This window comes from Rutidosis leptorrhynchoides, chromosome 7 (genome assembly GCF_046630445.1).
Source record: "Rutidosis leptorrhynchoides isolate AG116_Rl617_1_P2 chromosome 7, CSIRO_AGI_Rlap_v1, whole genome shotgun sequence".
In the NCBI taxonomy this organism is placed as follows: Eukaryota; Viridiplantae; Streptophyta; class Magnoliopsida; order Asterales; family Asteraceae; genus Rutidosis; species Rutidosis leptorrhynchoides.
Genome location: NC_092339.1, coordinates 75,874,271 through 75,891,232, shown reverse-complemented (window position 1 = coordinate 75,891,232; position 16,962 = coordinate 75,874,271). Strand labels below are relative to the sequence as shown.

The 16,962-nt window shown below is 33.6% G+C and overlaps 2 protein-coding genes across 4 annotated transcripts; both read left to right on the top strand.

Moving 5' to 3' along the window:
• Nucleotides 1–8,098: 8,098 nt before the first annotated feature.
• Nucleotides 8,099–11,160, top strand: LOC139858713 (uncharacterized). 3 transcript variants are annotated; one of them, XM_071847550.1, is made up of 9 exons: nt 8,099–8,244; nt 8,741–8,999; nt 9,110–9,143; nt 9,428–9,558; nt 9,766–9,822; nt 9,908–10,007; nt 10,123–10,286; nt 10,448–10,494; nt 10,922–11,160. In XM_071847550.1, the coding sequence occupies exons 4-9, from the start codon at nt 9,555–9,557 to the stop codon at nt 10,955–10,957; spliced, it is 408 nt and encodes a 135-aa protein (XP_071703651.1). In that variant the 5' UTR covers nt 8,099–8,244; nt 8,741–8,999; nt 9,110–9,143; nt 9,428–9,554; the 3' UTR covers nt 10,958–11,160. The 3 variants fall into 3 exon arrangements, with proteins under 3 accessions (XP_071703651.1, XP_071703650.1, XP_071703649.1); XM_071847549.1 differs by having other exon boundaries at nt 9,756–9,822; XM_071847548.1 differs by lacking the exons at nt 8,099–8,244; nt 8,741–8,999; nt 9,110–9,143; nt 9,428–9,558 and having other exon boundaries at nt 9,577–9,822.
• Nucleotides 11,161–13,384: 2,224 nt separating this feature from the next.
• LOC139858813 (uncharacterized) lies at nt 13,385–16,496 on the top strand. The gene is made up of 9 exons (XM_071847655.1): nt 13,385–13,493; nt 13,940–14,199; nt 14,373–14,406; nt 14,742–14,872; nt 15,075–15,141; nt 15,273–15,372; nt 15,487–15,650; nt 15,788–15,834; nt 16,282–16,496. Exons 1-9 carry the CDS (start codon nt 13,442–13,444, stop codon nt 16,324–16,326), a joined length of 900 nt encoding a protein of 299 aa, XP_071703756.1. The 5' UTR covers nt 13,385–13,441; the 3' UTR covers nt 16,327–16,496.
• The last annotated feature ends 466 nt before the right edge of the window (nt 16,497–16,962 follow it).

Sequence of the window (16,962 nt, the reverse complement as noted above, 5' to 3'; positions counted from 1 at the left end):
TAAAATGGATAATGACTTGTGTTTCCTCTGCAAGATTCTCTATATGTGTTAATGGTGAAGCACATGGATATTTTAAGGGTGGTAGGGGTTTAAGGCAAGGAGACCCTATGTCTCCTTATCTATTCACTTTGGTTATGGAGGTGTTGTCATTGATTTTATCTCAAAAGATTCTGAGAAATAAGGAGTTTAAATATCATTTTGGGTGCAAAAAGCTTAAAATATCTCATTTGTGCTTTGCAGATGACTTAATGGTGCTATGTCATGGTGATTTAGCTTCTGTTAAAGTTATTAAAGAAGCTTTAGATGATTTTAGTAGAGTTTCAGGGTTGCACCCTAATCTTGGTAAAAGTACTGTATTTTTTGGGAATGTTGATGAAGAGGTTAAAGGTAATATTCTACAGTTATTGCCATTCACTATTGGTAAACTTCCTATGATATATTTAGGGGTGCCTTTATTGGCCAAAAGATTAGGAGTTAGTGATTGCAAGTGCTTAATTGATAAGGTTAAAGCTAAAGTGCTGAGTTAGAGGAACAAAAAGCTGTCATATGCAGGAAGGCTCCAGTTGATCTCATCTGTACTTGCATCTATGCAGATTTATTGGGCTTCAGTGTATATGTTGGTATCATGTTATTTTGTTCAAACAGGCTACCCCTAAACATGCTTTTGTACTCTGGTTGGCAATTCAAAATAGGCTGGTGACTCAAGATAAGTTGCAGAAATGGTATCCTAATCTTCAGCTTAAATGTGTGCTTTGTGATCTTGAAGTTGATTCTCATAAGCATTTGTTTTTTTAGTTGTGCATATTCTTCAGCCGTATGGGGTATGGTAAAGAGCAAATTGTTAATCAAGGGGTTACCTAATGATCTGCAACGAATTATTGTCATGCTCTCTGGTTACCCTTATTCTAAAAATATTTGGAATGTGATTAATATAATTGTTATTGATGTAGTGGTGTATTATGTGTGGCAAGAAAGGAATTATAGAATTTTCAAGGATAGGAAAAGATCTAAGCTTGAATTAAAGGGGATTATTGAGCAATTTGTTAGATTCAAGTTGTTGACTTTAAAAGTCAAAGGAAGTCAAGCTGTTGAAAAAGCTGCAAAAATGTGAGAGCTGAGCTGGGTGAATTTGAAGTTTCAAGTTAGTAATGGGCAGAGTTTGCTCTAATTGTTAGAGTGTTGCATAGGCTCTTTTGAGTGTCAGTATTGGTGTTTTTGTATTGGTGTTTTGTGTTTTGGCCAGGTTTGATCCTGGGCCTTGTTGTATTGACTCTGATTTTATTAATGTTATTATCTCTTTTGCCGAAAAAAAAAGACCCGTTACAACCCTAAAACCAATTGTATAACAACTAAAACTTATTGATCAGAACCCAAGGTAAAAAATTCCATGCTTGAGCTTGAAGAGCATAACATACATTTGACGATTAACCCACTTAGCCTTTGTGTTTGATTTGATAAACTGAAACTATCCAACACGAGCTTGACCCCCAAAACATGTTTTAATTTCTAGATGGCCATGACCTCGTTAAAACTTAACGTATAAACAAGATGCAAATGGAAGAGCATGGCCTTGTCTCCATTACAAAAAGATTCACGAGATATCGCTCCAAATATAAAATTGATGTGAGAACCCAAGCTTTGCATTAATTGCCCATTCGAACGCTTTGACCTTGTCTTCATTACCGTAAAACCAACTTTACTTGTAATGACTCATCTAATATTGCAGGACGATCGGTGATCCCTACAAGAACAACGTTCTACCGCCACTATCAGCTCAACGAAATCTGACCCCGCCTTCCATGCTTTATCCACAACGAACAGTGGGCCACTTGTATTTCAAGACGCCACCCTCATTCATGTTTTTTGTGAGGAGGAGTTAATGAAATCGTCATTTACTTTGTTACTTGAATAGTCTTTTTAAGTTTTAACTATGCAAACAAAAACAATACTTCATCTTTTTTTAGAAGACAAAAGATACAACACCTGCGGAATACGGGAACTTTAAATTTTATGTAGTGTGCTGAAATTCGATGAGTACGTTGGGTGGAGCTGGTACGTTCGAACCCACACGACTTCATCTACATTACGAAATTTAGAAACCCCAAACACGAGTCAGATACGAGCGTTAAAGAAGAAATTAAGGTCGTGTGCGTCAGTATTTTTGTTTCAATAGCCGCTTTCGATTCCGAATCGTTAAGGTAACGTCACTGTTAAGACTTTTTCATATGAGTTTTTCAGATGCCAATAAATGTAGTACTCTTATGAGTTTTTCAGATGCCCTGGAAGTATTATGTGTTTTGATTTGGTACTTAAACAGGATTATGATTTAAGAAAATGTCAAATTAGGGCACACAATTTGGGATAATTTTTACATGAAAAACTTATCTATTTACATAGAAATTTTCTGTTGACAACCTGCCTCTAGGGCTGTCATTAGAAAAGTTCATTTACATATTAACGCATATTTTAACACTTATGTACTTGCATGTTTGTTATAATATTTGTTAAACGAGATCTTACAATTGTAAACACTCACCTATTCCACACCAGTTTGTAGATAGATTATATATATTATGTATATTGATCATTCCCGAGTTTAGGTATAACTCCGTGGGTCACGGGACACCACTAGTTTGAAAATTTTTAGTAGAAAATACTCTTCAAATCGTATAGGACACCACTAAATTTAACTGCAGGACCCCATATATTTTTCAAATTTATAGTTTTTCTTTTAAATTGTATAAGACACCACTAAATTTAACCACTCGGATCCCATATGTTTTTGTGATTTGTAGTTTTTTGAAAGTAAACTAACACTAAAATAGTGGAGTATCCAAATATAACTAGTATTGAAAAAAAAATCGGGACCCTACTGAGTTATAATCCTAGAATCGCCATTGATATTGATCGATATGTTACATGACATTTGTTGTGGAATATTTAACCATATAAAGTATATTGTTGTTGAATTTTTGATGAACATGTTAGATGGATCAGAACCAGAATGATTGTGATTCAGAAGTATCTGATCAGTTACCTCCACGACATACAAAGTATCCATGGTTGGTCACGCAGTTCATCGACTACAAAACGAAAGCACAAGAGCAAATTTTCTACAACATACACAACCCATTATCTCAATACCATTGTCGAATCGCTGAGTTGACGGGGAAACGTATCCGAGCATGTTTTCATGGTTGGGTGGTTCTGTCTAAATATGGAGAATATAACACCATAGCTGATTACATCACGTGGTCTCTTTGGAACCCACAAACTTCTAAGATCATACAACTCCCCCTTTTTTTATTGCTCCAGGACAACTAGACGAATATGGATGTTGTTTGCCATTTCCTCCTGACGACCCAAACTCGAATTTCTGGTAACCACATCTGCAGAACCTAAATTTATTTTTTGTAGATTAAACTGCAAAAGAAAGAATTTAAAGTGGACAGAGATATCTTATCATAAAAAACTAACAAGTATCACAGGAAGCGACCGTGGTTTCTTAGTTTGTCCAACTTATTCAAATGGGAACATTTACTTTCTGAGTTCCAGGGTTACGAGTTGTTGTGATAATTTTGTCATTCATATCGACATTGTTTCGCGGGATAACATAGTTGTTATCGATCTAATACCATCAGTTAAACAACCTCTACGACCCCCTATTAAATTAGACGGAGCTTCGTTGGCTGGAAGTCCTTACTTTCAAAGTAGATCATTTTTAAAAGGTTCGAGTGACGATTTGGTTTTCATTTATTTATATGAGAAAAATCAGGAGATTTATTCTGTGTACCTCTTTAAATTGGATATGGCGAGTATGTTGTGGGAGAAAATGGAAAACCTCACAGACACTTCATTTTTCATTGATATCTCTTCACTTGGGTCTGCGATATACAGTCCTGCAATTCCCTCAGAGTCAAGAGGTTATATACACATTATTGACCATCCGGGCGGCCAAGTAATAAATTCGTACGATGTTCGAAATAGAACTATCACTATGTCTCCTATGAATACTCCTATGTCACATACAGGCCTATCATGGAGGTTATATGCACTTTGGACCATGCCTGGATGCGGGTAATGCTTTTCATTGACTTATACCTCTATTTTCATACATTTTTATTTTATTTTTATGTGGTTTAATTAAAGAAAATGCTTCAAATTGTAATTTGTGTAGGTTACAAGGGGAGTGCAGTGTTGAATCTTGTATACAAGAAGATGAGAATGAATGTGATATATTGGTGGTCAATGATGAGCTCGAATTTAGTTTTCCGTTTCATATCTTGGAGATGATTATGAAGCTTTGTGTTGATGTCGACTATCTAAACTTTCGTGCAACGTGCAAACAATCAGCAGCACTACCTGTCATTCGATGGAGTAACATAACAGAAATACTGACATTACATACATATTTCTTACATTCACCATGGTCGGTGATCTTAGACAGAGATCGGGGCGTAATAACTATTACCGATCCGATGTTGGGTAACAAGTACTTCATAAGGACGTCGCAAGAACTTGTTGGTGATGTGGAAATACATTGCTCGGGGTATGGCTGGTTGTTGATGTCTAAAAATACAACAGACGTAATGTTCTTTAACCCCTTCACAAGTGATATCCGCAAGGTTCCACATCAAGACTTTTGTCATTTAGATAAGTTTTGTTTCTCTGCACCGCCTACTTCCCCTGATTGTATGGTTGTTGGACTCAGAACTACGGATCGATGTCATGTTTACGTACACTTTGTTAGTCGAGAACAATCGTGGCGTAAACTTCGACTGCCCTTTTTCAGTAAGCTTGAATTTGCTTTTCCAACATTCTATGGTCGAGATATTTATGCTTTGAACAAAGTAGGAATTGATGTTTTGAAATGGGACGAAGAAGCTTACTTATTCGAAGATGAGGGCTATGTAGCAGATAGTTCTAATAAACCTACAAAATACTACCTAACAAAATCGGATCAACATCTTTTACGAGTTTCCGTGGCCGAGTTTGAAACATCTGTCGTAGTATGCAAGCTTAATCAATCTTTGATGGCATGGGAGTGCCTAGATAGCTTGGGAAAATATGCGATTTATATTAGTGAAACAACATGTTTATGCGTTGAAGCTAGAACACCAAAAATGGAGAACAAAATCTACTTTCATGAGTCATTTTCCGAAAACGGCAAGATACTTTTCTACTCTCTTGAAACCAACACATTTCACACATTCGACGATTACAACATGAAAGGATGTCTTGGAGATTTATTCAAGCCTAAACGACTTCTACTACCTCATGCGTGGATTGAACCAAGTTGTTTGTAGGTAAATTCATTATTATTAGTTAACTTCTTTCAAGACTCTTTGGCTGTTCTATCTTGCATTATAATTCAAATAGTCTTGTGATTTATTTAATATTCATGGGTTTAGTACTTTAGTCAATTGAATGCTTACATCAGGTGCATTATAAACCTAAAAATGAGCCAACATCTTTTAAAAGTGAGTCAAGCTACTCCCAACGTACCCGTCTAAAATATCTGACCCGTTCGCGCCATGAACTCTTTCGACCCAAATGCCTTAGGTCTCGATCCAACCCGACCCCTTATGCTTACTGTTACTGGTCTGTGATCTCTGCTTACTACTATATGTATCTTTTACATTTACCTAAATACTAATCTTGAACGGATTGTGGGCCGTTTAACTAATCTTGAACGGATTGTGGGCCGTTTAACGCGTATGGATATGTCGTTTAGAACCATTATACAAATATCATTAGCACTTGTTTATCTCTGTTATTTATTGGTTAGAAAATATGTTATCTAGGTCTTACCGACATAGAAATGAGGAAACAGACGACTTGATTGTGGTGTTCTTTTATAAATATCAGTTTCAGTATTACTAAACCTCTCCCTAACATGATTTGAAACAAACTCAAATGTTATTTTAACACCCCTACTATGTTTATTACTGGGATTATGTACTATTGTTGTTGGGGCTTTTAATGAACCTAACTCGAGTCGAGCAAGAATGATATGAGTTCGACTCATTTAATTATTACTCAGTTTGAATTCGACTTGAGTTCGATAAAATTTGTAATGCATACATTTGTTGACCCTTTAACCCATTGGCAACATAATACTTTATATTGGATACATATACGGTATTGTTAAACTAATACATGTCAATCTGAGTTTATATTCTGGTAGGTTTATGCTTATGTTTGTGATTAATATGAGTGGGTCAAATGTTCACGTGTGACTGAAAATATACAACAACAACAATACCCAATCCCACAAAAGTGGGGTATGGGAGAGGTGGGTGTAGACAATCATTCCTCGTACCCTAGATTAGAAGGAAGTCACTACTCCACCCGCGGGTATAGAACCCGCGCCTAGATAAGGTCGTCCCTCCCTCTACTCTAGAGCAAAAGAGATTGCTTCCAAACGGACCTCCGGCCAGAAGTGCTCATAAAAACGAAAAGATAGGGCAAAAGATACGTACCTGTAAGAGTTATGTGCTCCTAGCAAGAAGCAACCATACACAGTAACCAAAAAAGAGAACACATAAAGCAGTAATGCACAACAGTAGGGCAAATAGCATGGATCATACAGAGCACAAAACCATTTAAAATCAAGTAAACATACAGACAAACAAAATAAATACATATATATATATACACACGCACCGCACATGAGCATGGATAAAAAAAACTCATGCTTAAACATATATACATATAGATACATCCGTAGATATATATACTTAGGTACAGAAACAAGACAGACAAACATACATACACCAATACATGTTACATAGATACATAGGTACATATATAGGTAACCAACATATGCAGCGGTACATATATATAGTCTAAATACATATAAATAGATAAAGGTGCATATATACTATGTGGAGGGTTATATATAGTCATGTGAATATAGATAACCAACAAGACTGAAAATATATTCATGTGAATTGACAACCAATTTTGTGGTTTATAATGAAATGTCTGAGGTAGGTTCAACTGTTGAAGTTATTGTATCATAACAGCAAACAGAAGCAGGTACAATCCTTATTACTCCCTCCGTCTCATTCCAATAGTCCACAGACAAAAAACACGCAGTTTTAGGAAATCCCACTAACTTCATTTCTCCACCAATGAAATATTTTCTCTCTCCAGATCCACCAATGAAATATCTTCTTTCCTTTCTATTTATGGAAGTGGACTATTAATTTGGGACAACCCAAAATGGAATACTGGACTATTGAAATGAGACGGAGGTAGTACAAAAACTAAAAACTATGGAGAATAATGAATAGATTCACAAACCCTAATTTGGGAGAAAATACATAAAAGAGAGAGTAACAGAAATTAGATGATCGAAAAATTCAAATCTAAATTAGCAGACTGGAAATCAAAGCTGATGTCATGTGGTGACCATCTTACTCTAATCAAGTCTTCCACTGTACGCTTTCTCCCTATTCCGTGCTCCAATGTGTGTCGTAAACGTGCTACAAGGTACTAGATGTAAGTTTTTTTGGGGCGGGACGGGTGAGAACTCAAAAATCTCATGGGTCAAATGGAATAATGTACTATTTACCGTATGAGGGAGTGGGTATAAATATTGGGTCCAAAGCCAAAAATATGGCTTTGTTGGGGAAATGGTAGTGGCGTTTTCGGGTTGAAAATAACGATCTTTGGGTAAAAATCATTAAAAGTTTTTATGGGCGGGATAGGGGTTTGAAACATTATCCGTTTGATTGTTGTGAAATAGATAACTTGGACATTGTATTCAGTATTCACCAACTCTTACGTGATTGTTGTGAAATTGATAATTGAGTAGTACATATTGTTAACTGTAGTTGGGCTTAGTTTCCATAGATCGCTCGGGCTTGGCCCAAATATATGTACACTATTTATAGGTATAAATAAAATTTCTGCTTTTTTTTTTTTTTTTTTTTTTTCCCATTTATTTTTATTTTCTAAAACCACCATAAATCATAAATCATAAATCTAAATCATAAATCATAAATAATAAATAATAAATAATAAATTATATAAAGAAGTGAACAAATATTTTAGGGATAACCACAACTCCACAAGGACCGTCAACATAATTTAGAAATAGAGTGAGTGAGTGAGTGGCGCGTTTGTTTTTGCTCTGCTGCTTCTTCTTCTGTTGAATGAAAATGGCGAATTTGAAGGAGGCTGATTCCCCTCTTTGTCGTCGCATCGTCCTCTCTTTTCTCGATTTTCTCAATTCTGGTTCGCGCGCTTTCCCTATCATCTTCGTCTATATTTATAAATATTTGTATAAATAAATATTTAGCTCAATTTTACTTTCTAGGTTTTACTATTATAAGTGTAAAATTAGGTTTACTATCATCTGTTTGAAAAATGACAGTGCTGATCATGAAACTTCATGTTAAGTGTAAAATTAGGGAAAGTAGTGAAATTAGGGTTTTATGAGAACTTATATACTTACATTTTTTATTTTTGTTGAGATTGTTAAAATCAAGGTAAAAATTATAAGTTAAGTGGAGAGAGAAGGTTATGAAATGCATTCTACTTACAAATGTTTAATATGGTTGAGCTTTTTGCTCCTGAAACGAACTTTTATTTTTGTTCAGAAGCATAAATCTATAAAAAGAATAAATTATTACAGTGTTGAACTTTTTCGAAACTTTACATAACTTATATTTTCATGCTTTTATGCTTAAATCTCTGTATGCTAACAGTTCCTTCATAATCTGTTTTTCAGTTGAACCTAGTTCCGTTGATAATGCTGAACGTCTTCAAGTAGCAAAAGAATGCTTATCAGCGGCTTTTAAGATCGGTTCATCATCTACTGTCAGCGTGCCAATATCTGATTCTCTGATGCAGCTTTTCAGTTTACAACCAGCACATACTAACGGATTAAATCAGATGAGGTCGCTGAGAAATTTCAAGCAGATACATCATCAACAGTTAATGTTAATGCTCAAGAATATTCCAAAACTCCCGAGGCATCACAAACTCTGGTAGAAATGTCCTGTCATCTTCCTATAATTTTTTTTATTTTTTGTTTATATATATTTCAGGTGATGATAGCTATTCAGTTTCCTTTTCTGATGTTTTACTTCTTATGTAGGGTGACAACAACAACAAGGATAATCGTTATTCAAGTAAGTGTTATCTTATTATATTGCTTTCATTTGTGCTTATATAGTTATCTTATTGTTGAACTTTATTAAAAAATTATAAACTTTCTTCAAAATTGTACATTGTAAACCACTTGTAATTGAATAGCCATCAAGATAATTAGTACCATTATATATTAAAGTATCGTAAATGGTTTTGTTGCTGAGAGAAAAAGTATAACTCCGATTAAAATCCTTGTGTATCATCATACGGATATATGTAATAAGATGAATGACTAAAGTTACAAATCTTTGATGATTGATGGCAGGGTGGACTGAGGATCCTTTTTTTGTTCAATTTTTTGATGCCCTAAAAAAGGCTCGATATTTCGAGTCTCGATGTTCGAATGGAGATCCGCCACTCAGCCAAGCTAGTTGGATGTACGACTGTGCTTTATGGGTATATATGCTAATTAACTATTAACTTCAAATCTTTTTTCATGTTAATTACGTCCATAATTATTTCACACTTGATGCTTATATTTTATGATGAGGGTCCTGAAAACTTAAAGGATTCTATATATTTATATTACCTTGATGAAATATCTTGATGTGACTTACTGTTGTTTCATTTATATCTTTCGTATCTACTCTAAGGAAATGAAAGAATCTGGGGTTACGGAGTTTGATCTTAAAAACTTGGCTGATGCCTTCAAGTTACAAGGTAATAATTTGCAGTGAAAAAGTAGAAATGCAAATAAATAAAAGTATACTTACTGCATTCACTTATGTACTTTGTTTTCATGCAGGTAACAAGTGTATGCAACGTAAATGGTACCCAGATGCAATTTCCCTTTACAGTGTTGCTGTTGCACTTTGTGATGATAATGCTGTTTATCATTGCAACAGGTAACTTATTTTTTACCCAAACAATTAGATTTTTATTTAGTATTATGTTTGATGTTTTTATACTCTAAAAGTACATATGTTGAAATTGTGTTTTTGGGAACGGGTACTTTTTCAGAGCTGCTGCGTACACTCAGTTCAAAATGTATACAGAAGCAATTATTGACTGTAATAAAGTCATTGAAATCGACCCAAACTGCTGCAAGGCTTGTAGTCGACTTGGTTTTGTTTACTACACTCAAGGAAATTATAGGGATGCCATCCAAAAACGATTTACGAAAGGTTTTTTAGTTATCTTACAATTTTTTTGAATGGAGCATCTTTTAGTAAACACAAATCATCATCCAAATGTTTTTTTTTTTTTTTTCAGTTTTTTGTCATGGGATCATCATGTTAACTTGCAAAACAGTTTATGTATCTTATTCTGGTTGGTTTTCATGCAGCCTTGCAGTTGGATCCAAATAATGAATCTGTAAAAGAAAATATCAAGGTTAGTACATCTTTTTGTTTGATTTATCTTTTTGTGTATAATATTTTTTATACCGGGCAATTGAGACCCGTAGCTTAAAACATGGGAGTTATTTAAACAATTGGGTCCACAATGGGTCCAATTTAAACTTATACGTATATATAAGGTCCTACGGGTTCTTAATGGGTCTTGACGGGTCTTTATGAGATTTAAAAATATTACTTATTTATAGGTTTTACGAGTTTAAGAAACTTTAAGCAACGAGCCTCGACCCATCCCTGTCTGACCCAACCCATTTAGACCCGAACCTACCCGTCTAAAGTATCTGACGTGTTCGCACCGTGACCCGTTTTGACCCAAATGCGTTTGGGTCTCAATCCAACCCGACATGTTTACCATGTATGATATTTTTCATATGAGTTTTTTTTTTTTTTTTTCATAATTATAGGCTGCTGAGCAGAAACTCGGGGGGAAGAGCGACTAAACATCTGATGTATTTGAAACTAGGTTTCGTTGTTCAGAATTGGTTAATTGAATAGGCTTTGGTAACTGGCAAATTTTGGTAATTGATGCAGTGGTTTCTAATCTCTGCTTACTGTTACTGGTCTGTGATCTCTGCTTACTACTATTTGTATCTTTTACATTTACCTAAATACTAATCTTGAATGGATTGTGTGCCGTTTAACGTGTATGGAAATGTTGTTTAAAACGGTTTTATCATTATCAAAACTACCTGTTTATATCTGGTATTTATGTGTTAGAAAAATGTGTTATCTAGGTCTTACTGACACAGAAATGAGGAAACGATGACTTGATTGTGGTTTTCCTATATAAATATCAGTATTAGTATTGCTAAACCTCTCCCTAACATGATTTGAAACAAACTCAAATGTTATTTAACACCCCTACTCTGTTTATTAGTGGGATTCTGTACTATTGTTGTTTGGGCTTTTAACGAACTTAACTCGAGTCGAGCAAGGATTATATGAGTTCGGCTCGTTTAATTATTACTCAGTTCGAACTCGACTCAAGTTCGATAAAATTTGTAATGCATGCATTTGTTGACTCTTTTAACCCATTGGCAACATAGTACTTTATATTGGATACATATGCAGTGTTGTTAAACTAATACAGGTCAATCTGAGTTTATATTCTGGTACGTGTATGCTTATGCTTGTGATTCATATGAGTGGGTCAAATATTCATGTGTGGCTGAAAATATATTCATATGATTATATGAATTCACAACCAATTTTGTGGTTTATAATGAAAGTCGAGGTAGGTTCAACTGTTGAAGTTAATTTTTTTTTTTTTTTTTTTTTTTTTTTGAAGTTATTTTATCATAACAGCAAACGGGAATGGGTTATAAATAAATCATTATTATTATTATAAAAGCTAAAAACTATGAAGAATAATGAACAGAACTACTATCACAACTCTTAAACAATTAATTAAGATGATACAGATTCACAAACCCTAATTTGGGAGAAAATACAGAAACGAGAGAGACAGAAATCAATCAGATGATGATCGAATAATAAGAAAGGAAGCCTTAATTCCTATTTTTATTTTGAAAAAATTACAACACCTAATTTTTTTTTTCGTAGTTGATACCTCAGTTTTCGTTTAGTTTCGTGGTTGATACATGTGCTTAACGTCCGTCAACATTTAACCTTTAACCCCTCACATGTGCCACGCATGTGTCGGTAATATGGTCCATTCAGTTAATTTATTCCATTTAAAAGGCATTACACATGCAGATACATGCTTTGATATACGACGGTTGGTTTCTATGTTGTTCAATTGCAATCGATAATACTTCAAACCCTAAGAACAAAGGGTAAAAGGTTATATATTATGTGAAATCATTTAAATATAAATCACTTTCGTTTATCCATTGATTTAATTTGTTTATTTTTTCAACCATCGATTTTCAACAAACTCAATTATTTCTCTTTCTTTCTATAAATTCAATTATAAAAAATAATAATTTTGTAATCACAATTATTATTATTATAATTATCAATTAATTATTAATTTTGCGAGTATGCACGCTAGTTGTTTATAGTTATAATTAAGAAATTTGACTGTGCGTTGCTGCGGCTATATTTTGATATATGTTGTTTGGCATTTAATATATCTATTGATCCGCACATCGCAGTTGAACATTTTAACGTCTTTTATGAATTTCATAATATTGAGCGAGAAATGAGGGAAAAAAATTAGGGAAAAAGGGTATAAAAGGACTCGAACTTCGATTCTTTTATAAATTAATGAATTTACCACTTGTTCTATCCATCTAATTGATATAATGAGTTTGAGTTTATTTATTCTATATAAAATATAATATAACATATAATATAATTAATTCAAAATGTTTCTTTTTTCTTAAAAAAAATACTCCGTTTCGAATATAGTTAGTTGCGTTTTGTTCGTAAAATTATTTCGAGTTGAACGTTGATGACGAAAAAATTCAACTTGCGGCGGAAAAAAAGATAAATCCCGTTAAAAATTTGGCGAGTTTAATTTAGTAATAAATATGTTAGGTTAGGAAGTAAATACTTAACCCCTAAAGTATCAATCCACTCACAACCTTTACCCATAGAAACTTACACCTTTTACCCCTATACTATGTGGCACTTGACACTTTATTTCCTTGATAAAAAGCGACATGTGCATGCCACACATAAACCCACCCCAAACGACCAAAGTTTGGGCGGGTATTAGTAGATGTGGATAATAACAATAATAATAATATTAATTCACAGGGACCAGCGTCGTCGATATTTAAAATCACAGGATGAACCATGTGATTTTTACTATAAACTACAGGTACCATTAGTTTAATTTACTCAATATATAAAGAATGGAACAAATATTTTAGGGTTAACCACAACTCCACGGACCGTCAACATAATTTAGAAATACAGTGAGCGAGTGGCGCGTTGTTTTGCTCTCATTTTGTTGAATGAAAATGGCGAATTTGAAGGAGGCTGATTCCCCTCTTTGTCTATATATTTGTAAAAATTTTAGTAGAAATATTTAGCTCAATTTTACTTTGTAGGTTTTACTGTTATAAGTAATGATCGTTATTAGATTTACTATCTTCTGTTTGAAAAATGACAGCTGCTGATCATGAAACTTCTTGTTAAGTGTTGTAAAATTAGGTAAAGTAGTGAAATTAGGGTTTTATGAGAACTTATATACTTACATTTTTCATTTTTGTTGAGATTGTGAAAATCAAGGGAAAAATTGTTAGTTAAGTGGAAAAAGAAGGATATGCAATGCATTTTACTTACAAATGTTTGATATGGTTGAGCTTTTTGCTCGTGAAGCTAACTTTTATTTTTGTTAACAAGCAAAAATCTGTAAAAAGAATAAATTATGTAAGTGTTGAACTTATATTTTCATGTTTTTATGCTTAAATCTCTGTATGCTAACAGTTCCTTCATAATCTGTTTTTCAGTTGAACCTAGTTTCGTTAGTAATGCTGAAAGTCTAGAAGCCGCAAAAGACTGCTTATCAGTGGCTTTTAAGATCGGTTCATTATCTACTGTCAGTGTGCCAACATCTGATTCTCTGCTGCAAATTTTCAGTTCACACCCAGTACAGGATAACGGGTTAAACTCAGATCAGGTCGCTGAGAAATTTCAAGCAGATACATCATCAACAGTTAATGTTAATGCTCCAGTAGATTCCAAAACTCCCGTGGCATCACAAACTTTGGTAGTAATTTTCTGTCATCTTTCTATAATTTGGTGATTATATATATATATATATATATATATATATATATATATATATATATATATATATATATATATATATATATATATATATTATTTCAGGTGATGATAGCTATTCAGTTTCCTTTTTCTGATGTTTTACTTCTTATGTAGGGTGATACCAACAAGAAAGATAATCGTTATGCAAGTAAGTGTTATTTCATGTGTATATACACATATATATGATTACTGAGATTGAAAATATAGTTTTTCTTTATTATATTGCTTTCATTTGTGCTTATATAGTTCTGTTATTGTTGAACTTTTATAGTAAGTTTATGAAGTTTCTTTTAACTATACATTGTGAACCACTTGTAATTGAATAGCCTTCAAGATAATTAGTACTGTTATATATGAAAGAACTGTAATTGGTTTTGTTGCTGAGAGAAAAAGTATAATTCCGTTTAAAATCCTTACGTATCATCATACGGATATATGTAATAAGATGAATGACTAAAGTTACAAATCTTTGATGATTGACAGGGTGGACTGACCAACCACTTTTTGTTCAATTTTTTGATGCCCTAAAAAAGGCTCGATATTTCGAGTCTCGATGTTCGAATGGAGATCCGCCACTCAGCCAAGCTAGTTGGATGTACGACTGTGCTTTATGGGTATATCTGCTAATTAACTATTGTTAACTTCAAATCTTTTGTCGTGTTAATTACTTCATACTTATATTTGGCTGAAACACATTAATATTTGTGTTTGCAACAAACTTAGATTTTCCCATTTTGAATCTTCTTATCCCTGAGCATCAATATCTTCATGTCACTTACTGTTTTTTCATTTATATCTTTTGTGTCTACTCTCAAGGAAATGAAAAAATCTGGAGCTACAGAGTTTAATCTTCAAAACTTGGCCGAGGCCTTCAAGTTAGAAGGTAACAATTTGCGTTGAATAAATTAGGCCACTTAATACTATTATATAATCTTAGAAAATATGGTTAAGTAGAAACGTGAATAGATAAAAGTATGCTTACTGCATTCACTTATGTACTTTGTTTTCATGCAGGTAACAAATGCATGCAACGTAAGTTGTACCCAGATGCAATTTCGCTTTATAGTGTTGCTGTTGCACTTTGTGATGATAATGCTGTTTATCATTGCAACAGGTAACTTATTTTTTACCCAAACAATTATAATTTTATTTAGTATTATGTTTGATGTTTTTATACTCTAAAAGTACATTTGTTGAAATTGTGTTTTTCGAATGGATACTTTTTCAGAGCAGCTGCGTACACTCAGTTCAAGATGTATACCGAAGCCGTTTTTGACTGTAATAAAGCAATTGAAATCGACCCGAACTATAGCAAGGCTTATAGTCGGCTTGGTTTTGTTTACTACGCTCAAGGAAATTATAGGGACGCCATCAAAAAAGGATTTGCAAAAGGTTTTTAGTTATCTTACAATTTTTTTAAATGGAGCATCTTTTAGTAAACACAAATCATCATCCAAATGTTTTTTTTTTTTTTTTTTCAGTTTTAGTCATGTGATCATCAGTTTATTTTCTGGTTGGTTTTCATGCAGCGTTGCAGTTGGATCCAAATAATGAATCTGTTAAAGAAAATATCAAGGTTAGTTATCTTTTTGTATATTAAAATTTTTTTGAGACCCGTAGCTTTTTGAATATTAAAATCTTTTAGTATCTTTTTTATACCGGGCAATTGAGACACGTAGCTTGAAACATGGGAATTATTTAAACAATTGGGTCCACAATGGGTCCAATTTAAACTCTACATATATATAAGGTCCTACAGGTTCTTAATGGGTCTTGACGGGTCTTTATGAGATTTTAAAAGTATTACTTATTCAAAGGTTTTACGAGTTTAAGAAACTTTTAAGAAACGAGCCTCGACCCATCCCGGTCTGTCCCAACCCATTTAGGCCCGAACCTACCCGTCTAAAGTATCTGACGCGTTCGCACTTGTTTTGACCCAAATGCGTTAGGGTCTCAATCCAACCCGACACGTTTGCCATGTATGATATTTTTCATATGAGTTTCTTTTTTTTCATAATTATAGGTTGCTGAGCAGAAACTCGGGGGGGAAGAGCGAGTAAACACCTGATGCTTTTGAAACTATGTTTGGCTGTTCAGAATTGGTTTTTTAAGTAGGCTCTGGTAACTGTTATATTTTTGGTAATTGATGCAGTGGTCTCTAATCTCTGCATACTACTGTTTGTATCTTTTACATTTACCTAAATACTATCCTTGAATGGATTGTGGGCCGTTTAACGTGTATGGATATTTTGTTTAAAACGGTTATATCAGTATCATTATTACCTGTTTACCTCGTATTTATTGGTTATAATAATTGTTATCTAGGTCTTACTGACATAGAAATGAGGAAAAGGCCACAACTTGATTGCGGTGTTCCTTTATAAATATTAGTATTACTAACCCTCTCCATAACATGATTTGAAATGAGCTCAAATAATGTTAGTTTAACACCCCTACTCTGTTTATTAGCGGGATTTTGTCCTATCATTAGCGAGATTGAATACTATTGTTGTTGTATACTTTGAAAGTGGTCTGAAATATTGACTGGCATGACACCTGTTAAATATTTTGGCTAATGCTCTGTATTAGGTGAGCTTTATAAACTGAATTTACAAATCTAAATCCAAGTTTAAATTATTAATCTCATACTATATATCAAATTCAAAACCCACATCCAAATTAGAAAACTTCAAAATACAAACAA

Coding starts and splice junctions, on each gene's coding strand:
- LOC139858813 (XM_071847655.1), top strand. CDS start 13,442: ATGAAAATGGCGAATTTGAAGGAGGCTGATTCCCCTCTTTGTCTATAT. Junction 14,407..14,741: donor GAAAGATAATCGTTATGCAA/GTAAGTGTTATT, acceptor GATGATTGACAG/GGTGGACTGACCAACCACTT. Junction 15,835..16,281: donor CTGTTAAAGAAAATATCAAG/GTTAGTTATCTT, acceptor TCATAATTATAG/GTTGCTGAGCAGAAACTCGG.
- LOC139858713 (XM_071847548.1), top strand. CDS start 9,696: ATGAAATATCTTGATGTGACTTACTGTTGTTTCATTTATATCTTTCGT. Junction 9,823..9,907: donor TGATGCCTTCAAGTTACAAG/GTAATAATTTGC, acceptor GTTTTCATGCAG/GTAACAAGTGTATGCAACGT. Junction 10,008..10,122: donor GCTGTTTATCATTGCAACAG/GTAACTTATTTT, acceptor GTACTTTTTCAG/AGCTGCTGCGTACACTCAGT.